Source organism: Chenopodium quinoa, unplaced genomic scaffold (assembly GCF_001683475.1).
Source record: "Chenopodium quinoa cultivar QQ74 unplaced genomic scaffold, ASM168347v1, whole genome shotgun sequence".
NCBI classification, from domain to species: domain Eukaryota; kingdom Viridiplantae; phylum Streptophyta; class Magnoliopsida; order Caryophyllales; family Amaranthaceae; genus Chenopodium; species Chenopodium quinoa.
In genome coordinates, this window is record NW_018744128.1 from 574932 (window position 1) to 599719 (window position 24788).

At 35.6% G+C, this 24788-nt stretch overlaps 1 protein-coding gene across 1 annotated transcript; it reads left to right on the forward strand.

Moving 5' to 3' along the window:
- The first annotated feature begins 12705 nt into the window (after positions 1-12705).
- Positions 12706-15026, forward strand: LOC110692693 (homeobox-leucine zipper protein ATHB-16-like). Its single transcript, XM_021869730.1, has 3 exons — positions 12706-13171; positions 13265-13635; positions 14027-15026. The coding sequence occupies exons 1-3, from the start codon at positions 13111-13113 to the stop codon at positions 14606-14608; spliced, it is 1014 nt and encodes a 337-aa protein (XP_021725422.1). The 5' UTR covers positions 12706-13110; the 3' UTR covers positions 14609-15026.
- The last annotated feature ends 9762 nt before the right edge of the window (positions 15027-24788 follow it).

The window sequence follows — 24788 nt, forward strand, 5'->3', positions numbered from 1 at the left end:
GACAGTTATGACTAATATACAATGAATACTTTACCTAATCTGTCCTTCGTATATGCTCGTAATGAAGGGTATGAAAATCTTATGTACTCCGTATATGGGAAATTGTTTGAATGCCTTTTCTAACGAATATTTAAACAATCACTCGATAAGGCACTTACCTTATACGGAGTATTCTCGAGGTCTTGTTAAGGGAATGTGTTTGTGGACATTGGGGTAGACATTTCCTTAATTTTGGTAAATGCTAGACTAAATTACCTTGAGGATTAAAATTTTATTTAGGTTCTTATTATACTTATGGTTTAAAAGACGAATATTTGAACATCTACTTGTATTAGAAACCATTTCTTTCTTGCATTTGTTGTACCGAGCTCCTAGATGACATGAATAACTAAAGACATTACTGAGTAAGTCCTACGTATGAGTACTTGATTGTACAAAATCAACCTAATGGACGAAAGTGTGGAACTATTGGAAGGTCCAACTATCAACTTTAATGTTGATATATGGTTGCTAGAGCAATTTTGTGCATTTTTTATTGAGTAAGTCCTACGTATGAGTAATTAATTGCTAGAGCAATTTTGTGCAATTTTTAATGAATTTAATCAACTTTAATGTTATATTTGATGCATTTTGAGATTATTGTAAGAAACCTGTTTTTGTTCAATGTCGAAATAGTTATCTAGTCTCCAAACCACTCAACCGGATTTATATCTATTTTAGTTGGTGTAAATACTTGAGTTAAATCTAATGTTATGAACGTTTTTTGTTTTTTATCCTCTAATGTTAATCTTCCGTTTTATTGTTTTTGTTATTTAAGGACTTTAAACATCCAAAGAAGAGAAGATTGTGAATATGTCTATACTATATGCAAGCAAAATAGATAAATTACATCAAATAACTAAAGTGATTCAACACTCAGCTCATTGAGTACAAGTTGGTATACAAAATGTTAATCGATATATTAATTTATACTTTGTATTTTAAACTACCTTTAAGGAGGTGTTATTATTATCAATGTAGATTTTTTTTTTTAGGGAGCCAGAATGTCAAATTTTTTTTTTTTTCTCCACAATATTTTTTGGTGTTCCGCCCGCTTCACCATTTGGGCTAATCTGAATTCGGGGATCAGTTTTGGGTGGTTAGGTTTCAGTCCCCTCCCAATTGTTGTTGTTGCGAGGGATCGAACACGAGTCCTCCCTACCAAGTGTAGTTCCAATCACCACTACACCAACAACCAATTGGTTTTTCTCCACCACATAATTTGCTGGAAATATGGATCACATAGTGTTTGGATTTTAGTAGACATATCGTTTTAAGAAAAAGACTACAATAACCACTGGCATTAACAACTAGATTTAGCATAAATAACTCCTTTTCTACTCATGATTAAGTTAATACATACTCTAAATAATAGTATTAACTTTGTTGTCATAGGATGAACTTTGAACTTTATTCCTGTGGCAATCATTTGAGTAATTTAATCCGTTACACTAATCCCATCTTAATTTATAATTATTATGATTATTATTATTATTATTATTATCGGTGGAATATCCATTTTATGGCGTACTTGTCTTGATTTCTTCTTAATTAATATAATTACTGTTATTAATCCTTTGGCTGTTTGGCATCACTCACTTTCAAAGTCTTAAGACGATTGTAATATTAAAAATAAATATTAAAAAATAAATTTGTGAAATAACCATGATCCCGCAACCGACCACACTGTAGTTACACGGTCAGGATACGCTGACGCTGTACAAATCTTGAACCGCGTGGCTTCAGCTTATACCCACACCAAAAATACGACGTATATTATTACATATATTATTATTTTAATAATAACTGATATTTACTTACTCCCGTCGTCCAGTCTTCTAGAATCTAGATGAAACAATTTTATTTTTACATTATTCACATAATTTTTCTAATTTTTTTTAGAGATTCAGCTGATTTTAGAACCCGTCTTGTGTGTGGTTAGTTACACCGTGTGACCGCTTATAAAAAAAACAAAGTAATTCCTTTAACACTGATCAAGTAACACTTGTAACATTGATCGAGTAACCTCTGTAACACTAAAACACTGACGAAGTAACCCCATGATGACTGCCCACGTGTGGCCTACCATAAATAAGAATTTGTGATAATTTTACTATTCTCTGGATGTTAATAAAAAATATTCATGCTAAACTGAAAATTTCACCTATGTGTTTTAGTTCATATGATGCGGATCAAATTATCTATTACTCATTTTGATACTAAACTCTGTACTTCCTTTGTTTTATTTTACTTACAACATAGCCTTAAAGTAAGCACTTTATAACTATAGAAGGTAAATGAACGAATTTGTCAAAATAATTTTGAGATTGGGAATAGGGAAAGTAAATGAACGAGTATGTATTAATTATTTTGATTAATTTGGTTGTTTGTTATACATGAAAAAGTTTCAATTCAAAGTGGGTGTCGAGAAGAAAAAAAGAAGATAAGAGGAGCCAAGGATAAGATGGTGGATTCTAAGGGATACAAATGCTAAAGTTTTTACAGAAAAGGTAATTAAGGAGGCGGATTGAGATGGAGAGGTGGATCCAAACATGACTTGGTTACGAATGAAGAATTGTATTCTAAGAGTGGCCAAAGAGGCCTTAGGGGAATCAAGGGGTATTGAGCCCTATTACAATTGGATTGCATCAAGGGTTTGCATTGAACCCTTTTCTTTTTGCAACGGTTCTAGATGAAGTAACTAGACGAATTCAAGATGAGGTTCCATAGTGTATGTTGTTTGTGGATGATGTCGTTTTGGTGGAAGAAACTAGAGATGGGGTTAATGCCAAGTTGGAGTAATGAAGGCAAATGTTGGAATCTTGAGGGTTTAAGGTAAGTTGGAGTAAGATTGAATAATTGGTTTGTTGCTTTGGTACTTAGAGGGGGACAAGTGATGAAGTGGTGAGTTTGGATGGAAAGGAATTAACCATGAGTGAATGTTTTAAGTATCTTGGGTCGATCATTGAGAAAAATGGTGACATTGATCAAGACGTGGCCCAAGGATTAAATCGAGGTGGCTTAAATGAAGAGCAGCCACGGGAGTATTATGTGACCGAAGTATTCCCTTACAGTTGAAGGGAAAATTCTTCAAGACTGAAATAAGACCTCTATGGGATGCAAATAAGACTGAAAGAAGCACATTAAGAAGATGGAGGTTACAGAATTGTGCATGTTAAGGCAGATGCGCGGGAACACTCTAAGAGATAGAATCAGAAATGAGGTTATTCGCAAGAAAGCAGATGTGACAAGCATTGCAGACAAATTAAGGGAAAATTGCCTGCATTGGTTTGGACATGTAAGACTGAGACCCGAGGGTGCACCAGCTCGAAAAGTGGAAGAGTGGGACCATGCAGGGGTTTAACGAAGGAGAGGGAGACCGAAAATGACTTGGTTGGAAGGAGTTAGGAAGGATATGAAATATATGGATTTGCATGAGGATGAAGCATTGGATCGTAAGGGATGGAGGATGAAGATTTTTGTGGAAGGCTACACGAAATAATAAAATTTGATTCATGTAGCCGACTCCATTTATTGGATTAAGATTTTGATTGATAAATTGATATAATTTCCTATTATCTACCAAAATAATAGTGGATTGCTAAACATCGCCCGCAAATCTCCACATAAAGCCCACAAAATTCACTTGATTTGACAATATTGCCCTTTACCTAAAAAAAAACACTCACACTCTCATCACTCACACTCTCATCGCTCATCTTCTTTCAACATCTCTTAAAAAAAAAAATTCAAACTACGGCAAGGCAAGGAATTGGCGGCGGCGGCGGAGGGAAGGAGGTCTCAAGGAGGCAAGGTACAATTTCTTAAAAAAAAAAAAAAAAAATTGAAAACCGCCGTGACGGAGGTGGGGCGCCTTGGCTGGACGCCCAGCCAGTGGTGGTGGCGCCAGCTGCAGACGCCGCAACCAGTGGGCTGGCGCCAGGGCTGAACGCCATAGCCACGGTTGTGGCGTTTTTTTAAGTGAATCGCTAAACATCGCCCGCAAATTACCATATAAAGCCCACAAATATGAGTTGGTGTGACCATTATGCCCATTTTCTAAAATTGAAATAATCTCGGTTTAAAAAAATGTGGAGCCGTACTGGCTCGCCGGGGGAGACCGGAGGGCAGGCCGGAGATGCGGGGGACGCCGGAGGTACGTCGTCGTCGACGGAAAACGAGGTAAGTCACCGTTAAAATTCACGGTTTACCGTCGGAGTGGCTCTGACGCCTAGGATGGACGCCCAAACCGTAGCCTGGACGTCCAAGCCAGACGCCAGAACCACCAGAGTGGCGTCCAGCCCAGACGCCCAGACCACCACAGTGGCGTCCAGCCCAGACGCCCAGACCACCAGACTGGCGTCCTGGCCAAGCGCCACTCTACTGGCTGAGGCGGCCCTGCCAGGCGCCAGTGTAGTGGTTGTGGCAGCCCTGGCAGACGCCACCCTTATAAATTAATTTTTTTTTTTCTTTTTTGATTTTGTTGTTGTTTTTTATTTATTTATTTTTTTAAAAAAAAAAAATCGAAAATGATTTTTTAAAAAAATTCGAAATGGGTTTTTTTTAAATTAATTTTGAAAATTCGAAATAGGTTTTTTTAAAATTAAGTTTGAAAATTCGAAATGGTATATTTTTAAATTTAGTTTGAAAATTCGAATTGGTTTTTTATAAAAATTAAGTTTGATTATACATAATTATGCTTTTTTTTTTGTGTTAATTCTGTGTAAATATAGAAATTAAATGTATTATCCGTTAAATGTATTTATTGTAATATATAATTGATGCAGGATTATGGTGGAGACGGAAATGATTACAGTGGTATATTTGGACATGATGGTCCATTCGAAGAAGCTCAACAGGCGATTGATTGGGCAAAACAGGTTGCAATTGCAGCTGGATTTTGCTTGGTAGTAGTAACTCATAAATCTCAACGGGATGGTAGAATGGATCGCATTTTTAGATGTGACCGTTATCGCAAAAGAGAAGACAAAGATTTTCGTACAGCCACTCGGTTTGATACAAAGCGGAAAGGTTGTGGGTGTGAGTTCAGAGTAAAGGTTCGACAACTACGGAGTCGTGACGGTTGGGAAGTGATTGGTTACTCTAAATGGGGGTATCACAACCATGAGATGATAGTATATGAAGAGGGTCATCGACAGCTGAGCGGCTTAAGTCCTGCTGCGAAAGTAGTTGTGAAAGAAATGAGTGATGCTCAAGTCAAGCCTGCTAAAATATTAGCATCTGTGTTAGAGAAATTTCCATAAGACCATCCAAACCGAAGACACATCTACAACGTCAGACAGCAACTCAGGTTTGAACGGTCAGAGGGAAGGAACCCTATACAGCAGCTGCTACACCAGGCACAATCACGTGGTTACCTGTTCTGGTTTGATTCTGATGAAGATACAGCGGAGGTGACTCATCTTTTCCTTGTGCATCCTGATTGTGCTGATATGATCAAGTCTTGGCCATTTGTGATTTTGATCGACTCAACGTACAAGACAAACAAGTACAAGTTCCCACTGGTTGAGATCATGGGGATGACTCCAACGAACCAGAACTTTCTGATTGGTCATGCAATCATCAAGGATGAGACGCCTCCAAGTTATTATAGGGTGTTGGAGAAGCTAAGAAACTACATCGGGCCTAATGTTCATCCAGCAGCCATCGTCAGCGACTGTGAGGGAGGTCTCTTTGCCCCCTTAGCAGAGCTGTTTCTAGAATCGAACCACTTATTGTGCACATGACACATCAACAACTGCGTGAAAGTGAAAGCCTACAACCTTTTCAACAATAATTTGGAAATGGCAGAGAGATTGGTGAATGGTAAGTGGCGGAAGATCCTACAGGCTACCAGAGAGGAAGCGTACGAGCGAGAATTGGCTAACTTCAGGGATTCGTACTAGTGGTGTCCGGCACTGGTGGACTATGTGATGCAGCAATGGGTCCCTCACAGGGAAAAGTTTGTCAAATATTGGACAAACCAGGTACTTCATTTTGGGAACACTACAACATGTAGAGTTGAGAGCGCTCATAGAGCTACCAAGGACTAGACTGATTCATCGACCGCTGCTTTGGATACACTGTTCGATAGACTTAACAAGTCAATTGAAACTCAGAAGAACGGCATCAGGAACTCTCTAGAGGAATCCAGACGACGACATGGTACGATGTATAGCCATTTTATATTTAAGATTCTCCATGGTCGTGTGTCGCACTACTGCTTGGGGTTGATTCTCACTGAGCTGAACAGGATGAGGGACTTGGCTGACGAAGTGTATGCTCGGTGTGGGTGTGCTATTTCAGTAACTCATGGATTACCTTGCGCATGCACCATTCACCGCGTTATTACAGAAGAAAGGGTGTCGTTACATGTTGATCAGGTCCATTCATTCTGGAGGACGCTTGTTATTGGTGAGCATGCAGACACTCAAACGGCCGACCGTGAACAGGAGGAGTTGGAGCAGTTTCGTTCGATGTACGACCGAGTGTCCTCCATCCATCCTTCTATTATTCGTGACGCTACTCATGTACTTCATGACATGTTCCACACGTCTACCTTAGATTATGAGGAACCCGAAGGAGTTGACCGTCCTCGAGGTCGACAACGGCGGAACAGGAGTGCGTTTGAGTATATCCGTGGTCTTGGTCGTGGTCGTGCTCGTGGTCGGACATCGTCATCTAGTCGTAGTCAATCTTCATCGTCTGTGAATATGCCCCTGAGAACTGGTACGTTTTGGTTGTTTACATTGCACATAGTTTTAAAGTGTTACTCCTGCCTTCTTAACTGTCTATAATTATATGGTGAATAGGAAGAAACGATGTTAATCAGTTTCCGTACAAGGAAAGGATACCTGCGATCATCATGCCGTACTTGGAAGGGTGGAATGATGTAGTCGGAGATGGTAACTGCGGATTCCGGGTCGTGGCAGTTACCATCTCCGACTACATCATTCCACCCTTCCAAGTACGGCATGATGATCGCAGGTATCCTTTCCTTGTACGGAAACTGATTAACATCGTTTCTTCCTATTCACCATATAATTATAGACAGTTAAGAAGGCAGGAGTAACACTTTAAAACTATGTGCAATGTAAACAACCAAAACGTACCAGTTCTCAGGGGCATATTCACAGACGATGAAGATTGACTACGACTAGATGACGATGTCCGACCACGAGCACGACCACGACCAAGACCACGGATATACTCAAACGCACTCCTGTTCCGCCGTTGTCGACCTCGAGGACGGTCAACTCCTTCGGGTTCCTCATAATCTAAGGTAGACGTGTGGAACATGTCATGAAGTACATGAGTAGCGTCACGAATAATAGAAGGATGGATGGAGGACACTCGGTCGTACATCGAACGAAACTGCTCCAACTCCTCCTGTTCACGGTCGGCCGTTTGAGTGTCTGCATGCTCACCAATAACAAGCGTCCTCCAGAATGAATGGACCTGATCAACATGTAACGACACCCTTTCTTCTGTAATAACGCGGTGAATGGTGCATGCGCAAGGTAATCCATGAGTTACTGAAATAGCACACCCACACCGAGCATACACTTCGTCAACCAAGTCCCTCATCCTGTTCAGCTCAGTGAGAATCAACCCCAAGCAGTAGTGCGACACACGACCATGGAGAATCTTAAATATAAAATGGCTATACATCGTACCATGTCGTCGTCTGGATTCCTCTAGAGAGTTCCTGATGCCGTTCTTCTGAGTTTCAATTGACTTGTTAAGTCTATCGAACAGTGTATCCAAAGCAGCGGTCGATGAATCAGTCTAGTCCTTGGTAGCTCTATGAGCGCTCTCAACTCTACATGTTGTAGTGTTCCCAAAATGAAGTACCTGGTTTGTCCAATATTTGACAAACTTTTCCCTGTGAGGGACCCATTGCTGCATCACATAGTCCACCAGTGCCGGACACCACTAGTACGAATCCCTGAAGTTAGCCAATTCTCGCTCGTACGCTTCCTCTCTGGTAGCCTGTAGGATCTTCCGCCACTTACCATTCACCAATCTCTCTGCCATTTCCAAATTATTGTTGAAAAGGTTGTAGGCTTTCACTTTCACGCAGTTGTTGATGTGTCATGTGCACAATAAGTGGTTCGATTCTAGAAACAGCTCTGCTAAGGGGGCAAAGAGACCTCCCTCACAGTCGCTGACGATGGCTGCTGGATGAACATTAGGCCCGATGTAGTTTCTTAGCTTCTCCAACACCCTATAATAACTTGGAGGCGTCTCATCCTTGATGATTGCATGACCAATCAGAAAGTTCTGGTTCGTTGGAGTCATCCCCATGATCTCAACCAGTGGGAACTTGTACTTGTTTGTCTTGTACGTTGAGTCGATCAAAATCACAAATGGCCAAGACTTGATCATATCAGCACAATCAGGATGCACAAGGAAAAGATGAGTCACCTCCGCTGTATCTTCATCAGAATCAAACCAGAACAGGTAACCACGTGATTGTGCCTGGTGTAGCAGCTGCTGTATAGGGTTCCTTCCCTCTGACCGTTCAAACCTGAGTTGATGTCTGACGTTGTAGATTTGTCTTCGGTTTGGATGGTCTTATGGAAATTTCTCTAACACAGATGCTAATATTTTAGCAGGCTTGACTTGAGCATCACTCATTTCTTTCACAACTACTTTCGCAGCAGGACTTAAGCCGCTCAGCTGTCGATGACCCTCTTCATATACTATCATCTCATGGTTGTGATACCCCCATTTAGAGTAACCAATCACTTTCCAACCGTCACGACTCCGTAGTTGTCGGACCTTTACTCTGAACTCACACCCACAACCTTTCCGCTTTGTATCAAACCGAGTGGTTGTACGAAAATCTCTTTCTTCTCTTTTGCGATAACGGTCACATCTCAAAATGCGATCCATTCTACCATCCCGTTGAGATTTATGAGTTACTACTACCAAGAAAAATCCAGCTGCAATTGCAACCTGTTTTGCCCAATCAATCGCTTGTTGAGCTTTTTCGAATGGACCATCCAAATATCTCACTGTAATCATTTCCGTCACCACCATAATCCTGCATCAATTATATATTATAATAAATACATTTAACGGATAATACATTTAATTTCTATATTTACACAGAATTAACAAAAAAAAAAAAAAACATAATTATGTATAATATTATTCATACACATACACATACAAATTTTAAACACAATCATTTATAAAAGTCACATAAACAATTTCCAATTTTTTTTAATACAATCTCGAATTGTCAAACTTAATTTTAGAAAAAACCTTTCTCAACAATCAAACTTAATTTTTAATAAAACCCAATTCGAATTTTCAAACTAAAATTAAAAAAAATACCATTTCGAATTTTCAAACTTAATTTTAAAAAAACCTATTTCGAATTTTCAAAATTAATTTTAAAAAAACCCATTTCGAATTTTTTAAAAAAATCATTTTCGATTTTAAAAAAAAATAAAAAAAATAAAAAAAATAAAAAACAACAAAATCAAAAAAGAAAAAAAAAACAAAAAAACAAAAAAAAATATAAGGTGGCGTCTGCCAGGGCCGCCACGCCACTGGACTGGCGCCTGGAAGGGCCGCCACAGCTAGTAGAGTGGCGCCTGGCTAGGACGCTAGTCTGGTGGTCTGGGCGTCTGGGCTGGACGCCACTGTGGTGGTTATGGCGTCTGGCTTGGACGTCCAGGCTACGGTTAGGGCGTCCATCCTAGGCGCCGGAGCCACTCCTACGGTTAACCGTGAATTTTAACGGTGACTTACCTCGTTTTCCGTCGACGACGACGTACCTCCGGCGTCCCCCGCATCTGCGGCCTGCCCTCCGGTCTCCTCCGGCGAGCCAGTACGGCTCCACATTTTTTAAACCGAGATTTGTTCAATTTTAGAAAATGGGCCTAATGGTCACACCATGTCATATTTGTGGGCTTTATATGGTAATTTGCGGGCGATGTTTAACAAATCCCAAAAAATACACATCATACTAAGGTGTGTTCTATTAACTTGATATTCGTTGAGTTGAAATTATCTTATTTTACCATAACTTATCCGAACTTCTTGAATTTCCTCAACTTATTAGATCTTATTAAATTGTGTTCTATTCACTTTATTTTGACTTATTTGAACTTATACTATCTTTTCTATCTGAATTAATGAAACATGATATAAGTTAAAATAAGGTGAACAAAACATGGCCTTAAACTTTATAAAAACTAATTTTAGTTGTCATTTAAATTTGAGTAATCCTTATTATAATTTATTTTCTCTGAGCTTATCTGATATTATGAGACCTAAATTAAGTGAAAATAACATAAACATAACAAGGTCTAAATATCTTAATATTGGTGCTCAAAGCTAACAAAAAATGTTATGTGAGGAAATAGAAAGTATATTTTAAGATATTAATTGTTTGTAAAATTTAACTGTTGATGAATTTTGTATTAATAGTTCATATCTATGCTACCTAGACTTGAATTTAGGTGTCGTGTCCAACAATCTAGATTTATTAAATTTCGAATATGGCCATTATACATTTGTGTTCATATCGTGTTGTGTCAAAATGTCGAATGATTGCATCGGAATGTGATTCGATACGTGCATCCGACATACAACATGGTGTTAAAGTAACACAGGCTGATGACAAATGTGACAATAAAGTTACTTTATCCAAGAAATTCATAACCTTTTATATGTATACAAATTCACATAGAGGTGAGTCCATTGAAGGGTTGATTTTCACTCATTTGATATATTTTTTACGTTTTTTTTACAATATATTCCTAAATAATTTTTTTTTATTCACCATGTACCCATAAAACTTTTCAAATACACCACATACCCACGAGTTTCACAAAAATGTTACCAAATATCCTTAATGACTAACGACGGTTAACTCCTTTAGTCATTAATGCTAATTATGCTATGTGGCAACTTCTAATTGGTTCTCTTTTAAATATTTAATTAATTACTAAAAATTAATAAAAAAAAAAAAGTAAAAAACAAAATCAATAAAACCACCACCCAACCAGCCACCCCTCCCTCGGTCGAACGTACTAGCCCCACTACCTCGACCGGCGCCCGGACCCCTTGTCCCCCACCCCCTTGTCAGCAATCCCTACCCCCACATTCTCTCTTTCCCCCCAACCCTTTCTCCCCCCCCCAATGCCCTCCCATTTCCCCCACTCAAGCCCCACGCGGAAATCGTGTTTGTGGTTGGTTGGTGCTTTTGGGTGGGGCTCTGGGGGCCGAAAACAGGGGAGGGGGCCATTTTTGGGGTAGGGTAGGGGTCGGGGTAAGGCAAATTGGAAGAGTGGTGTGGTGTCGGGTGGAGCTAATAGGAGGGGATGGGGCGTCGGTGGGGTGGAGGAAAAGATAGGAGGAGGTCCGACATAGGTGTAAAGGTTGGGTGTGTCCCACCCCTGCCGCCACGCATTCCCCCTTGAACCCCTACGCCGGAACCACCCCGACCCCCCTGCCATTGCCCTTCCCTTGAACCACATCCCTCCCTCGAAAAACCTTTCCCCATCCGCCAACGCTCAAACCCCCTCCCCCGCGGCAACGAACCCAATTCACCCTTCCTCTGCCGAAGCGAGATGGTTGGGGGTGGGGGAAGTTGGTGGAGATGGCAGGGGGAAGCGAGAAGGGGTTTAGGGCGTCGCGCGGGTGGGGAGAAAGGGTTTGTCGGAGAGAGAGGGTTTTAAGATGGGGGGAGGGTGGTTCAGGGGAAAGGGATGGGCAACGACAGGGGGTTTATTGGGCAACTGCGCCGACCGAGGGTAAGGGTTAGGGGAAGTTTGGTTGGCTGGGGTCTTGAGTTTTTTTTTTTAGTTTTTTTTTATCTTTTAATAATTAATTAAATTATTTAAAAGATAATCAATTAATTATCGCCACATGGCATAATTATCCTTAACGAGTCACGAAGTTAACCGTCGTCATTTGGTGACATTTTTTTGAAGCTCGTGGTTATATGATGAATCTGAAAAGTTTCACGGATATATGGTGAATAAAAAAAATACTTGACGGTGTGTTTGGATAAATAAATGGGAAAGAAAAGAAGGGGAGGCAGGTGAAGGGGAGGGAAGAGAAAGAGAGGGGAAAGAAGAAAGATGAGTTTTCCTTCTAAATCTCTCAATTGTTGGAGAGATCAATTTCTTACAATTTAATCCCTCCATTTCTCCCCCCTCCAATTCCCTTCTTTCCTTATTTGTTATCCAAATGAAAGATAATTCATTCCTTCATTTCTCTTCCCTTCCTTTCCCTCAATTTCCTTCAATCCAAACATAGTGTCAGGGTATATGGTTAAAATCCTTTTTTTTTTTTTTTTTTTTTTTTTAATATGAACAAAAAATTCTTTTAGATGGTTGGATGCACCTTGCACCAGTGTGTATAATTTTATTTATTTTTAAATAAAAAAACCTTGAAAGTAAATTTCATTATTTTTAATTATAAATAGTACTAGTAGTAGATGAATTTTGTGAAAATATCTTCTCATCAAAACCCAAACGGTCCCTTAGCAAGGGAGAAGGGACTACCACCGGATATAGCCGGTCAACAAAAATTGCATTTGGTTATAATTTGGGGCTCATTTCATTTCACAACCCAGTAGTATCTAACCCAAGTTGAATTCTAACCATTCTCACTAACCCCAGTTTGTTTATTTAAGGACACTGAAATCTGAGAGCCTTCTGGCTCTGGGTTGTGATCTTGTTATACATCTCTTTCTCTCTCCTCCCTCTCTCTCTCTTACTTTCTCTCTCCTCTCAATCCCCAAATGAACTTGTAAAACACTCTTTTCCTGCTTCTGGTTGGTTAAATTCTTGTGTTTTTTTTTACTGTTGTTGCATGGGGTTTTGTAGAGGAGAAGAAGTAAAACTAAAACTAATGATGATGGAAGGTAAAGAAAATGGTTGTTTAGCAGTGAATTATCTGTTGTACTGCACCATTTCAACTGCTTCAATTCTTCCTTACTTGGAAACTCAACACAACATCTGAAACACTCAATAAAGTTGACTAAAGCATTTAACTCTTTTATTGAAAATTAAAAAGGCATAAACTTTTTAAAGTTTGAGAATTATGAAGAGAATTAGCAGCTCAGATTCATTGGGTGCCCTCATTTCCATGTGCCCTCCTACAGGTTTACTTATTTAACAACATAATTTTCTTTAATATATTTTATTGTACTTTTTTATTTGTTGGGTGCTGAATTATGGTATGTTGGTTGATGCAGATGAGCATAGCCCAAGGAACAACATATACAGCAGAGATTACCAGTCTATGTTAGATGGGTTTGATGAAGAAGGATGTATAGAAGAAACCGGGCACGTACCGGAGAAGAAGAGACGGCTAAGTGTGGATCAGGTCAAGGCTTTGGAGAGGAACTTTGAGGTTGAGAATAAGTTGGAACCTGAAAGGAAGGTTAAGCTTGCTCAAGAGCTTGGGTTGCAGCCTAGACAGGTTGCTGTTTGGTTTCAGAACCGTAGGGCTCGGTGGAAGACTAAGCAGTTGGAGAGAGATTATGGTGTTCTTAAAGCTAGTTTTGATAATCTCAAGCAGAATTATGAGTCTCTTCAACATGACAAGGATGCACTCCATAAAGAGGTATGATTTCACGTGACTTTTATTGAATTTTGTTACTCGGACTCTTCATTTCACCTTCGGTGTTGTGTCATATCATATTATACATCTAGTAGTCTGAGTGAGTTTGAGTAACATAGATTGCAAGTAATTTGATTAATTATGTTACTTAGTGTCTCTTTATTTCACCTTAAGTCGTGTTATATTTGTACAATTATACATCTAGCCGAGTCTGAGTAACATATTCAAGTATTACTTTGGTAAATTTTGTTACTTTCATTTCAGCTTAAGTTGCTATATCATATAATCTTACATATCTAGTCGAGTCGCGTGTGAGTAACATAGATTGCAAGTAAAATGACTTTATATGTACTTCGTAATGTATTTCTTACCAAGTGATTATAATTTTTGACAGATTAAAGAGTTAAAATCAAAGCTGAGTGAAGAAAATGTCTCAGACAGCAATACACACATCAAAGAAGAAGCTTTGATATTTGAATCCGACAACGATCACAACAAGAAAGACGTTGAGCTGATCACCCCACTCGACACACTGAGTGGCGGCGACGGTGGATCGGAGGATGCAAAGCTGCTGAAGGTAAATAATGCATTCCCCGAATTCAAAGACGGACCATCAGACAGTGATTCAAGCGCAATCTTAAACGATGACAATAACAGTAACAGTCCAAATGCATCAAACTCTTCAAGCGACGCACTCTTCCACCACCCGCAGCAGCAGCAGCTACTGATGTCACCAACATCCTCCTTCAGATTCAACTGTTCTTCATCACCTCCGCCTTCAATCAACTGTTTCGGCTTCGCAGCCGAAACAAGATCAGACAATTTAGCCACTCCCCAGAATCACAACAATGTATATCATCCCCAATTCGTGAAGATTGAAGAACATAACTTCTTCAGTGGTGAAGAAGCTTGTAACTTCTTCTCTGAAGAACAAGCTCCTTCTCTTCATTGGTACTGCCCAGATCAGTGGACTTAATGATCCCAAAATCAAAACCCTTAAACAAACAAAAAAAAAATGAGATGATCAAATTTGAGGAATTTCATGGGTTTTGGGAACATAACTCAATAAAAAACATCCTTCCAAATTAATTGTATAGAGGTTAAGTTCCCAAAGCACTGTGATTTTTCTTGTTGGAAGCAAGAAAAATGGAGGGGAAAAGAGGCCATGTGAGGAGAGAGAAAGATGACGTCTTTTAGAGGTGGCCGTGTCTTGTAGTATTACACCGTGCGGCAAATGAATGAATGATTAGGCAGTAATTGGGGAGTTTTCTATGCTGTAAAAACATGAACAAGATTAATATTATTATTACTAATATGCACGAACAGGATAAATCCTGTATAATGCAAATAATAATATATGATGATGGGGTTTATAATCCCCTTTTTCTTGGTCATATCATATCATCTTAGAATATTATGTCATTCTTTATTTTTTGTGTTTTCACTTTTTAATCTTTCTTATGAACTAAGAATTTTAGCTCTTTGAAATGATGGTGTTCACTCTAAAGAAGCTTTTACTAATGAGTATGTTTTATCCGGAAGATTGTGACTACCTTCGTGCTGGTATTCGGGTGTGTGCTGGTATTCGGGTGTATAATAAACATGTTAGCGAGGTCCACTGAAGTCATGTGTAAGCTTCTCTTCAATCTTTCACACCCTACTTCTCTAACCCTTTGTTTTAGGCAAAAGAACTTTAAATTGATGTTTTTCAATTCAAAAGAGCATCATTAACAATATATAACTCTATTATAGTACAAAGTGTTATGTATCAACTCTTTCTCTCTCTCTCTCTCACTCAAAGATACTCAAAAAAGTGAGTTATATATATGAGAGATGAGAAAGATACAGAGAACATAAAGAGGGTTATGAAATCCTCTCTTTTATCATCCCATTCACTATTTTTTTCAACTTTTGATCTAACGTACCTTAGGAGAGAAAGGGATGGCAAGAAAATGGGGGAACACTTAAAAGATGATCTTAGGTCCTGTTGTTTTCACCATATCTTCATCAAATTATTTTTTATTGATCAATATAGTTTTTTTTTTTTTCTTTTTTTTTAGTACAGGTTAGACGAACCTATTCGATTAATTCTTAAGTAATTTCTATTCAGATATTGAATTGTATTAATTACATAATACTACGTATTTCGTATTAAATCTATCTACAAGTGATCAAAATCAATTTTTATATTAGAACTAATGTTAATAATTAAATATGATTATTATTACTAAATTTCATTTTTTTTAGTGGATTAATTTCACTTTATCCTTAAATAGTCTTTGTGAAATTGAATAAGGGCTTGTTTGTCCTGCTTGTCTTCATGTGATGAGCTGCCCTTAAGCCTTGAAATTCTTTGTGGGGAGAGGAGGAGTGGGTAGAAAATTTGTAAAGTTGTATTGATGATTGAATTTTTGTGCCAAATAGTAATTAAAGGTTACTACTATTCCTTTGCATAGTACGTAGTAATTCCTAAAATTGTTACATTCTGAGGTCATTGCCAAAACAATGGGATAGGACCTACTTACTATTGGCGCAAATTTTCAATTATTGCTATATTAAGGGGGTGGGATGGGTCTAAGTACGTTATCGTATTTATGTATCAGGCAAAATCTTATATGAGACAGATTTATTGTTATAAAATCAGGGTATTTTTTTTCATTCTAATTACTTGTTGTGTTTTTGGTGAACGACTTTAATTTTTCAAAATAGATTTGTGTGAGGTTACTCCGTATATTACTCTTAACAATAATTATCGAAAACAAATAATGATAATGGAAAGCTAAATCTCTTAGTTTCTTTTCATCTTGCATATGAGCATTTCTACCTCACCAGTGTCTTTTTCACACTTGACATTGTTCTTATCAATTACCAATTAGGTTCTTGTGATCATCACCTTTCCCAAAGGATCGAGGGGTCGTTTTTTATGAAGATTTGTTTGTGTTATTAAGAAGCTATTAAATTTAGGAATCACTTACACTATTAAATTGGATAGAACTTTCTTAATTATATTATATTATATAGTGAAAAAGAATTGAAGAATCTATAGGTACCGATGTATGAGCATTATATTATGTAATAGTCTGATTTATACTTCTAATTTTCTCTAGTGTATAGTGTATTAAAATCGCTTAAAGATGCCTGGGCTACTTTGGAGGAAAAAATGTTATTAGGCGAAGCATATAGTTTTCGTCTATATAGACATTAGTCACTCACTATCTAATGTTATTATTTTACATGTTTTAATTCGAACTTTTTGCCTTAGTGCCGTTATAATAAACAATCTTTTTGTATCGCTTAATTGAGAGTTGAGATAACCTTACCTTTGTTGGTATAACCTTTGTTGGTCATATATACATAAGTCAATTTTCTCAAATCATATTTTCACTAATTTCGGAAAAATAGATTCATAACTTCAACTAAGATTTAAAAAAAAATCAAGAGTTCATAACAGATGAATTTGGAGCTAGATTAAATTTAGTTCATACGTGTTAAAATAAGTTAAGAAGAGCAATATACAGCTAAAATAAACTCATACTTGTATAACATTAGTTATATAAAATTTAGGTGAACTAAACGCACTATAATTTGGTTCGATTTGGTTCGATTTTGCATTCCCAAATACCTACACATAGATCTATAATTTTCGACTTTGCAACATTGGCTTTTTTTCGCAATTATCTTGGTGATTACCTTAAAAGGGAGCCGTCGACCTCTTAAATCTAGTTTGTTAAACTTGATGTATTGCCAACGACCATTGTGGAGAGAACGATATTGAGCTAATGGAGCATGGTATGTTCCATTGTAGTATTTTAAATTGTGCTCCGAGTAAGGAGCCGCTCGACAAGGTTCAATGGTTACTTATGCAATTAGAGACAAGAAATCGTACGTACTTACTTGACCCTATTAAGGGTTAAGAAAGTCCTCCGTAGGGTTAGGAGGGTAACGTTCCTATCATTCAATTTGGGTATGTAAACCTTCCGTTGCTACAATTGTTGACCTTTTGTAACGGCCTTCTTTTAGCTCAACATTAAGATTCTACACCTCTACTTCACTACTTGTATTGAAATTGAAAGAGACAATTTAGTGGTGATCAAATCTGTCAATCCCACTCTTTCACCTTGAATAATTGGGGCCTTTGTTCTTGTGAAGAATATCTTACCGTTATGAACTTTTGAATCATGGTACATTTTATATATATATATATATATATATATATATATACTTATTTTAATTTAATTTTTCTTTTTAATATGTAAACAATGAATGCTTACATAAAAAAGTTATTTGTTAGATACTTCGTAGGGTATTTATTCAAATCATCAAATCATTGCAATAAATATTTTAAAATATCACTCGTAATGATCACAATTGTATACTGATAAATAATGTATCCGAATAATACAAATAAAGTATTATGAGACGGTAGCACGAATATATAATCCGTAAATATTATTATACGGAGTTTGAAGGTAATTTTAATTTACGTGATGTGCAAATATGCAAGAGAGAGCGCAACCCACGGGAGTGGTTGCTTGACAAAGTAAAAATGAGTTAAACAATTGTGAAGCTAAGATAGAAAACCTCAGACTCTAGCTTTACTAGCTAGTAGTACGCCAAGTAGCATGTAGTATAGCCTTCTAGCCTAGTAATAGGGTAGGCAGTTTGGATAATTAAATGTGAAATTGGCCATTTTGCTAATTGTAGAGAAAAACTTGTACACTGGCGTAAAAATATGATGAACTTGTGCAATTCCTACTTAAAATTGCACTCTTTCGTACTTTGGGGTGGAATTAATGAATTATGTATTATGAATTGTATGTGATTATTCTGTTTTTTTTATTCCATTAAAGATGTACTTCGGTATATAATTCCTTTACTAATAGATGAAATGATTATTATTATTATTATCTCTATAGAGGTTAATATATGAGGTTCTGGTCTTTTTCTGCTTACTTGTCATTGTTGTCATATGAACTCATTGAAAATTAAGTTCATAAATGATGCAGTAATCCTAAACCCTAAATTACACTCAAATATGATCGAGTAATTAATTATAACTATGTCTAGTGGTAAGGTTTGTTATTTCACAAACATGAAGTTGTAGGATATCTAAGAGATCAACTCCTGTTAGAGGCATCTTGGAGGCGGGGCTTCCTCCACTCCCCTCCCCCCTGTAGCCTCACACGCATATATTTAAGGGGTCTTGCCTTTTAACGTGGATTGGGTTAATCTGTGTGAGAGACTCTAATATAATAGGGCGTCTTCATCTTACTAACTAAAAAAAAGTAATGTATTGTTGTTGAATTCCATTATTGTTCTCCAATTTTGAACTTATATCATTAGCACTCACTTCATATCAAACTTGAAATGAGTGAATATAAGATGAAAAATTTGGTTGGTTTTAACTTTTATTCGTAAGAGATTAAAATGATGAGTGGCTGTACGACTGAGCATTTCACATTCTATACTTCCAATTCGCACCGTATGATATTTACTTTTTTTTTCCTACTAAATAAACAATTTCACAAATTAAGTCAGCCCAACTAGGTAGGTCAATGCTTAAAAGTATAGGAGAAGGTAAGGGATGGAATCCCCCGACTCTAAAACAAATGTATTTGTTGGAGTTCGAACTTATAACCTCAAAGTCACTGGGTGAGTTTCTACTTTTGCAACTGCTGTATTACTTATAGTTTAATATGGAGTATTCTCTATATTTTGTGTGTATTAAAACTTTTAAATTAAGAGCTTGGCAGTGATATAAATGTAAATGTACTCGTGTCCTTAAAATAGGGTAACAGTATGACAAGGTGAAGAAGATAATGTAAAAATATAGTACAGACTGCAGACTGGACCCCTGACATATCATCTCAACCTGATGCATTGGATCATGGGACACCTATTTTCTATTCCAATTAATCTAACAGTTAGTTACTGTATCTACTCTTCATGTTCTCGGGCATTTTAATTTTTTCTACCCCCTCCATCCAATAATATAGCTTTTATTGTAATTTTTTTCACTGTATTTAAAAAATCGGAGAAAAGGGGGAAAAAGTACACTAAAAGTGGGAAAAAAACTAGACAAAAGTACAAAGCAAGTGGATAATTTAAGGTGAAAAAAGTGAAAAGTACAATTATAGACAAAAGTTATAAAGATAAAGTGGAAAAAAGTACAATGTAAGTGAATAAGTTAAGGTAAATTAAGAAGTTTAATTAATAAAGTAAAAAAAAATGAGGGTAATGATATTTATATACTATCCAAAAATAGAAATAAGAATAACATTTTGAGTCTCTAAAATAGGAAACATAAACTATATTATAGAACGGAGGGAATACCTTATTATTAATTGGTTGAGTTGCTCGGTTAAAATGACATAATTATTACTCTGTATTTGATTTAATATGGCCTCAAACTTACGTACTCTATGTTGTAATATGGTCGGTCTTATCATTTATGTAAAGTCTCACACCCTCTCATATTACAAGGACTCCACTGTGTGCCTTTAATTCTGATTTTTCATTCAAACCACTACAATTATATTCTATCAACATTACTCTTGAATCTTGATATATCAATGAGAAAAATGCGTGGAGCTAAGGTGGGGAATAACGGAGGCACAATTGTTTGTTTTTGTCCAATTTGTTGTACTTTCAAAATGGTGTATTCTTGGCACTTGCTAGCCTCAATTACTTAGTCTTAACAAGTTTTGTATTGAGAGTGACTAATTGATCAACACCAATATATGGCAATATTTCGAATGGACTTTCAACTACTTATGGAGAATTAATCGGGTAATGACACATTAGCTTAGCTAGAAGTGTTGTGCTACATTAAAATGTATAATAACTAATAAGTTACTGAGTTTGATGTATATAAATTTTTTAGATGTAATTGAATCTATCTAAACCTAAATCTAAGTGTTTTTTTTTTTTTTTTCAATTTATGTAACATACCATAATCTTTCCAAAAAAAACACCTTTAAATGATAACAATAGGGATCAAATTTGTTGTATTAGAATTAATTTAACTTTATTTTATGAAAGAATTACAATTAATTTAACTTACTCATCTTAAATATACATATTGTTATTTATACTCACCTGTATAATAGAATTTCTTGAAATAAATAATCATAAATTAAATAATAAACGTACTATACAAATATGTTAGAATTACTTCTTTTCCAAAATCTTTATATACTACCACAAATGAGTTTAAACAATTTAAAATGCAACCTTTCCTCCATTAAAAAAGAAGTTGCTTGTTCATGGTGAAGGGGGTTACCCATATAAGATATAACCATATTGATTTGTTAAATAATGTCAACTTCAAGCCCACAATTACTTGTTCAAAGCTTGAAAAGAATACAATATAAATATTACTAAAAATGGGGCCCACACGCAGAAGTGGGTCCCAGTGGTTAGTGATGTACCTTCCTACAATTTCTCCCAAAATCTTTATCAGAAATGATGCTATGTAAGAGGGGCATGTGAAGTGGGGCCCAACAAATGGAAAATAAAATATTAAAAAAATAAGGGGTGGTCAGTCGTCATTGTCAAAGGTCACAAGTGTCATAAAAATTGCATGGGAATATGAAAGTGAGGAGTAGCTGCTTCCTTCCATTGGATAGGGATGTCAGTAGACTTTGCTCGTGTGTACTGATTTTCATATTGCCTTTTTTGTGGATTAGCTTGCCAAAGTCGAGTCCAAAGACTCCAAACCAATCTAATTCTTTGGATATGAATTTTCATGTTATGAAGATTAAGGTTATGTGCTTTTGAGTTGCTATGCTTTGTTTTACTATACTAAAATTTGTTTTACTTTGTTAAAATTTGCACTCTATTGACTCAATTTGCTCTGTTTTGTTGACATCTGCTCTGCTCTACTCGTTGAAATCTGCTCTGCTCTATTGAAATTTGCTTGCCTAGAAGCTCAAAAGAATAAGGCCTACTTTGATTGTCTTTGATTCATTTTGCAACAACATTTATATACTTTCTCCATTTTAAATTAGATGACACATTTATTTTATCACATTTGTCAATCCTAAATAAGTTAATTTAAGATAAGATGAATAAACTAGAGGCTAAAACTCACACCCAAGAAAACAAACAAACACAAACGACATTTATGAAAAAAAAGACCAAATGGCTCAAAATAACTCAAATAATCTCGTAAAAGGTTAAGGGTCTAACGTTAAATTACCAGATAAAAAGTAGAGCTGACAATCGCTCATAACCCAAACTTGGCTTGAATTTATCAAGAGAAACCCGAATGTAGCCTCACCCAAATTAAAGAATGACTCAAATACAATCAATTATAGCTCATATATTATACGAAGTATTTTGTAATAATAATATTAAGTTTTATACTATTTATATAATGACATTATAATTTCTGTACAAAATTCGTGATCGGCTTAAAATCTAACATGAACTTGACTAAGGTTAAACCATAATAACCACACTTAACAAAAAAGAATAGATCTCTCTAAGGGTAGTATTGCGCATTTGACACATTTCTTAAATTGTTTGTAATTTGGGAATAGATACGAATAATAAAACTACACTTCAGTCTACACGAATATACAATTGGTGTTTGGTTTATGCTAACTATAATACTTTCATATAAAGTGTTGCCTACTTAGTTTTCTTCTATTCATTAATACTTATATTGTATAATATAATACAAAGCACTTTCTTCTCTAAAAAGAAGGTATTCTTTATTTTTGATGGTGTTGTTCACTAATACTCTTATTAATTACCACCCATTAGTGTTAATAAGGTAACCAATGAAACTCCTCAATTAAGGGAACAAGCTTTGTTGCCATATTGTGGAACCGCACTGCAGTGTATATTCGCAAATTATAAAATTAATTTATAAAGTAAAAGCTTTGGAAAAAAAAACTCCTATAAAATTTAAAAAATCTCCTATAAAATACAAAATTCCCTATAAAAAATCCTAAATAGAGAATCTCTTGAGTTGCTGCTTTTGCTTTCCCTCGATCATTTCAGGTGCTCCCGTGCATCACGCTACCTTTTTTTTTTTTTTTTTTGTTAAATAGTTTTTAATTTCACTCTCCACCTCTCGTCATTGTTGTCAATTAATTATCGAATGGTTCTTCATAATTTTTCTAACTTGTTACGTACGTACTATTGTTATTATAAAATTTATGATATGCTATTTTAATTATTCAAGGCAGTTAGCATTACCTTATATATAATGAATACGTACGTACTAATTACTTAATTAGTTGTTGCAACACTTTTTGTAAGTGTTAGGATCGTGGTTATCTTGATTAAGTTCTTTTACCAATATAGTGAGAATAACCATATTCTTCATTTTTATAGAGCACGATTGTTATCCTTGCCTCAGTGCCTCCTCAGTCTTCCTCTCATAACTACAAAATGATTCACATTCTAAAAACCTTACCTGGTTTATTAGGTCACAGTCTTGTGTCATTTATAAGAAATTATAACTTAGCGCATATGATACAAAATTTCTCATCTTACAATAGCCACACTAAGGATTGGTTTCACTATTATAATTTACCCATGCATTTATAAGAAATTTTGTGTCAAATGCGCTAAATTATGTGGGATTTTAATTTCATACATAAACTAATTTAAGTGTATTTAAGATTTGACTACAGATTTTTATGTTCTAAGATATACATGAGACACCTAAACCTTTGTAACAAATGGGTCTACTAATCAACATACTTGCATGTATATATGCATGCTTCATTCTATAATAACATGTCAATGAGAATTGGGATAACGTGATTATTAGGAACGGATGAAGGAATTTTTAAGAGACCTTTATATTCTATCTTTTCTTTCCTTTATTTAGGGATATAAGAGAATAAAGTATTGGCTAAAAGCTAAGCTAATATGGTAGTACTACATTATAAAAAGTCATGTAGTACAAAGTGTGATGTACACAGTCATGTAGTACCACACTAAAAAAGGCTTAGGTCACAGATTAACCAATAAATATTTGCTCTGAATAAGAATTGCTCAATTAACCACTATAGTTATTTGATTAATTTCGTTAACGTATTTTTGTACGCTTTCCTACGTAATAAAATAGCTAGAGTATACGAGTACTTTTCTTCTTCCAAAAACCAAAAAAACAAAAGTTCAAATTTAATGTGGGCGACAATTTAAAATAATTCTTATACTACGTACGAAGTACGTCGTATGTTTTTTACTATCTATTTATATACAGTTTATCACTAGCTACTTTAATTTATAATACAGTAGATTTATCCGCTCTTAGTACAACACAACTTATTCTTATTTATACATTATTTCTTATATATATATATATATATATATATACATATTATATGTATGTATGTATGTATGTATGTATGTATGTATGTATAATAAAAAAAATTATATTATGAAACTTTATATTAATACCTATCTAACATGTATTTTATGATAAAATATGTTTTTAATTATGTTAGTAAAAAATTATGGTCAAACATATTACATGAATAGTGAAAAAGTCCAACGTCCTAGATATTCTGGGACGGAGGGAGTAATCAATAACTATATACTAAAAGCGAAACTATGAATGACACATGACATATCCTGGTTAAAAAATTTCCCGCGCATTTTACTTTTTGTTTTTACGCAGATTCTTTACAGAAATTATTTTATAATAATTCAAAATATCTTTCTTCCAATTAAAATTCTTAACAATAATAATTCTCCATTTAAACCCGACTAATATACTTTTACATATACGTAGTATTTTATATTAGGTATTTTTTTTTGTAAGAAATAAATGTATATTAGGTAAATATTATTAAACAATACTACTCTATATCATCTTAGTTTTTGATAATACTATTAACTTTTTTTTTTCTTCCAATTTTGTTACTTTTGATAATGTTTAATTAAATTAAAAATAAAATCATTTTGTTAACACACATTTATACACTTTATTTTCTACTCTTAAAAGGCATATCAATAATAACGCAGCACGAGCGGGTACTATCCTTAGAATTTTATTTTTAAAATAAAAACTCATTAACCCTCCTTTTTTTTAAAAAAAAAAAAAAAAAAAATCAAGTTTAAGTGTCACTAGCCTTGACATCAGTATTCTTTCCAAAAAAAAAAAAAAAAACTTGACATTGGTATAGCTTGGT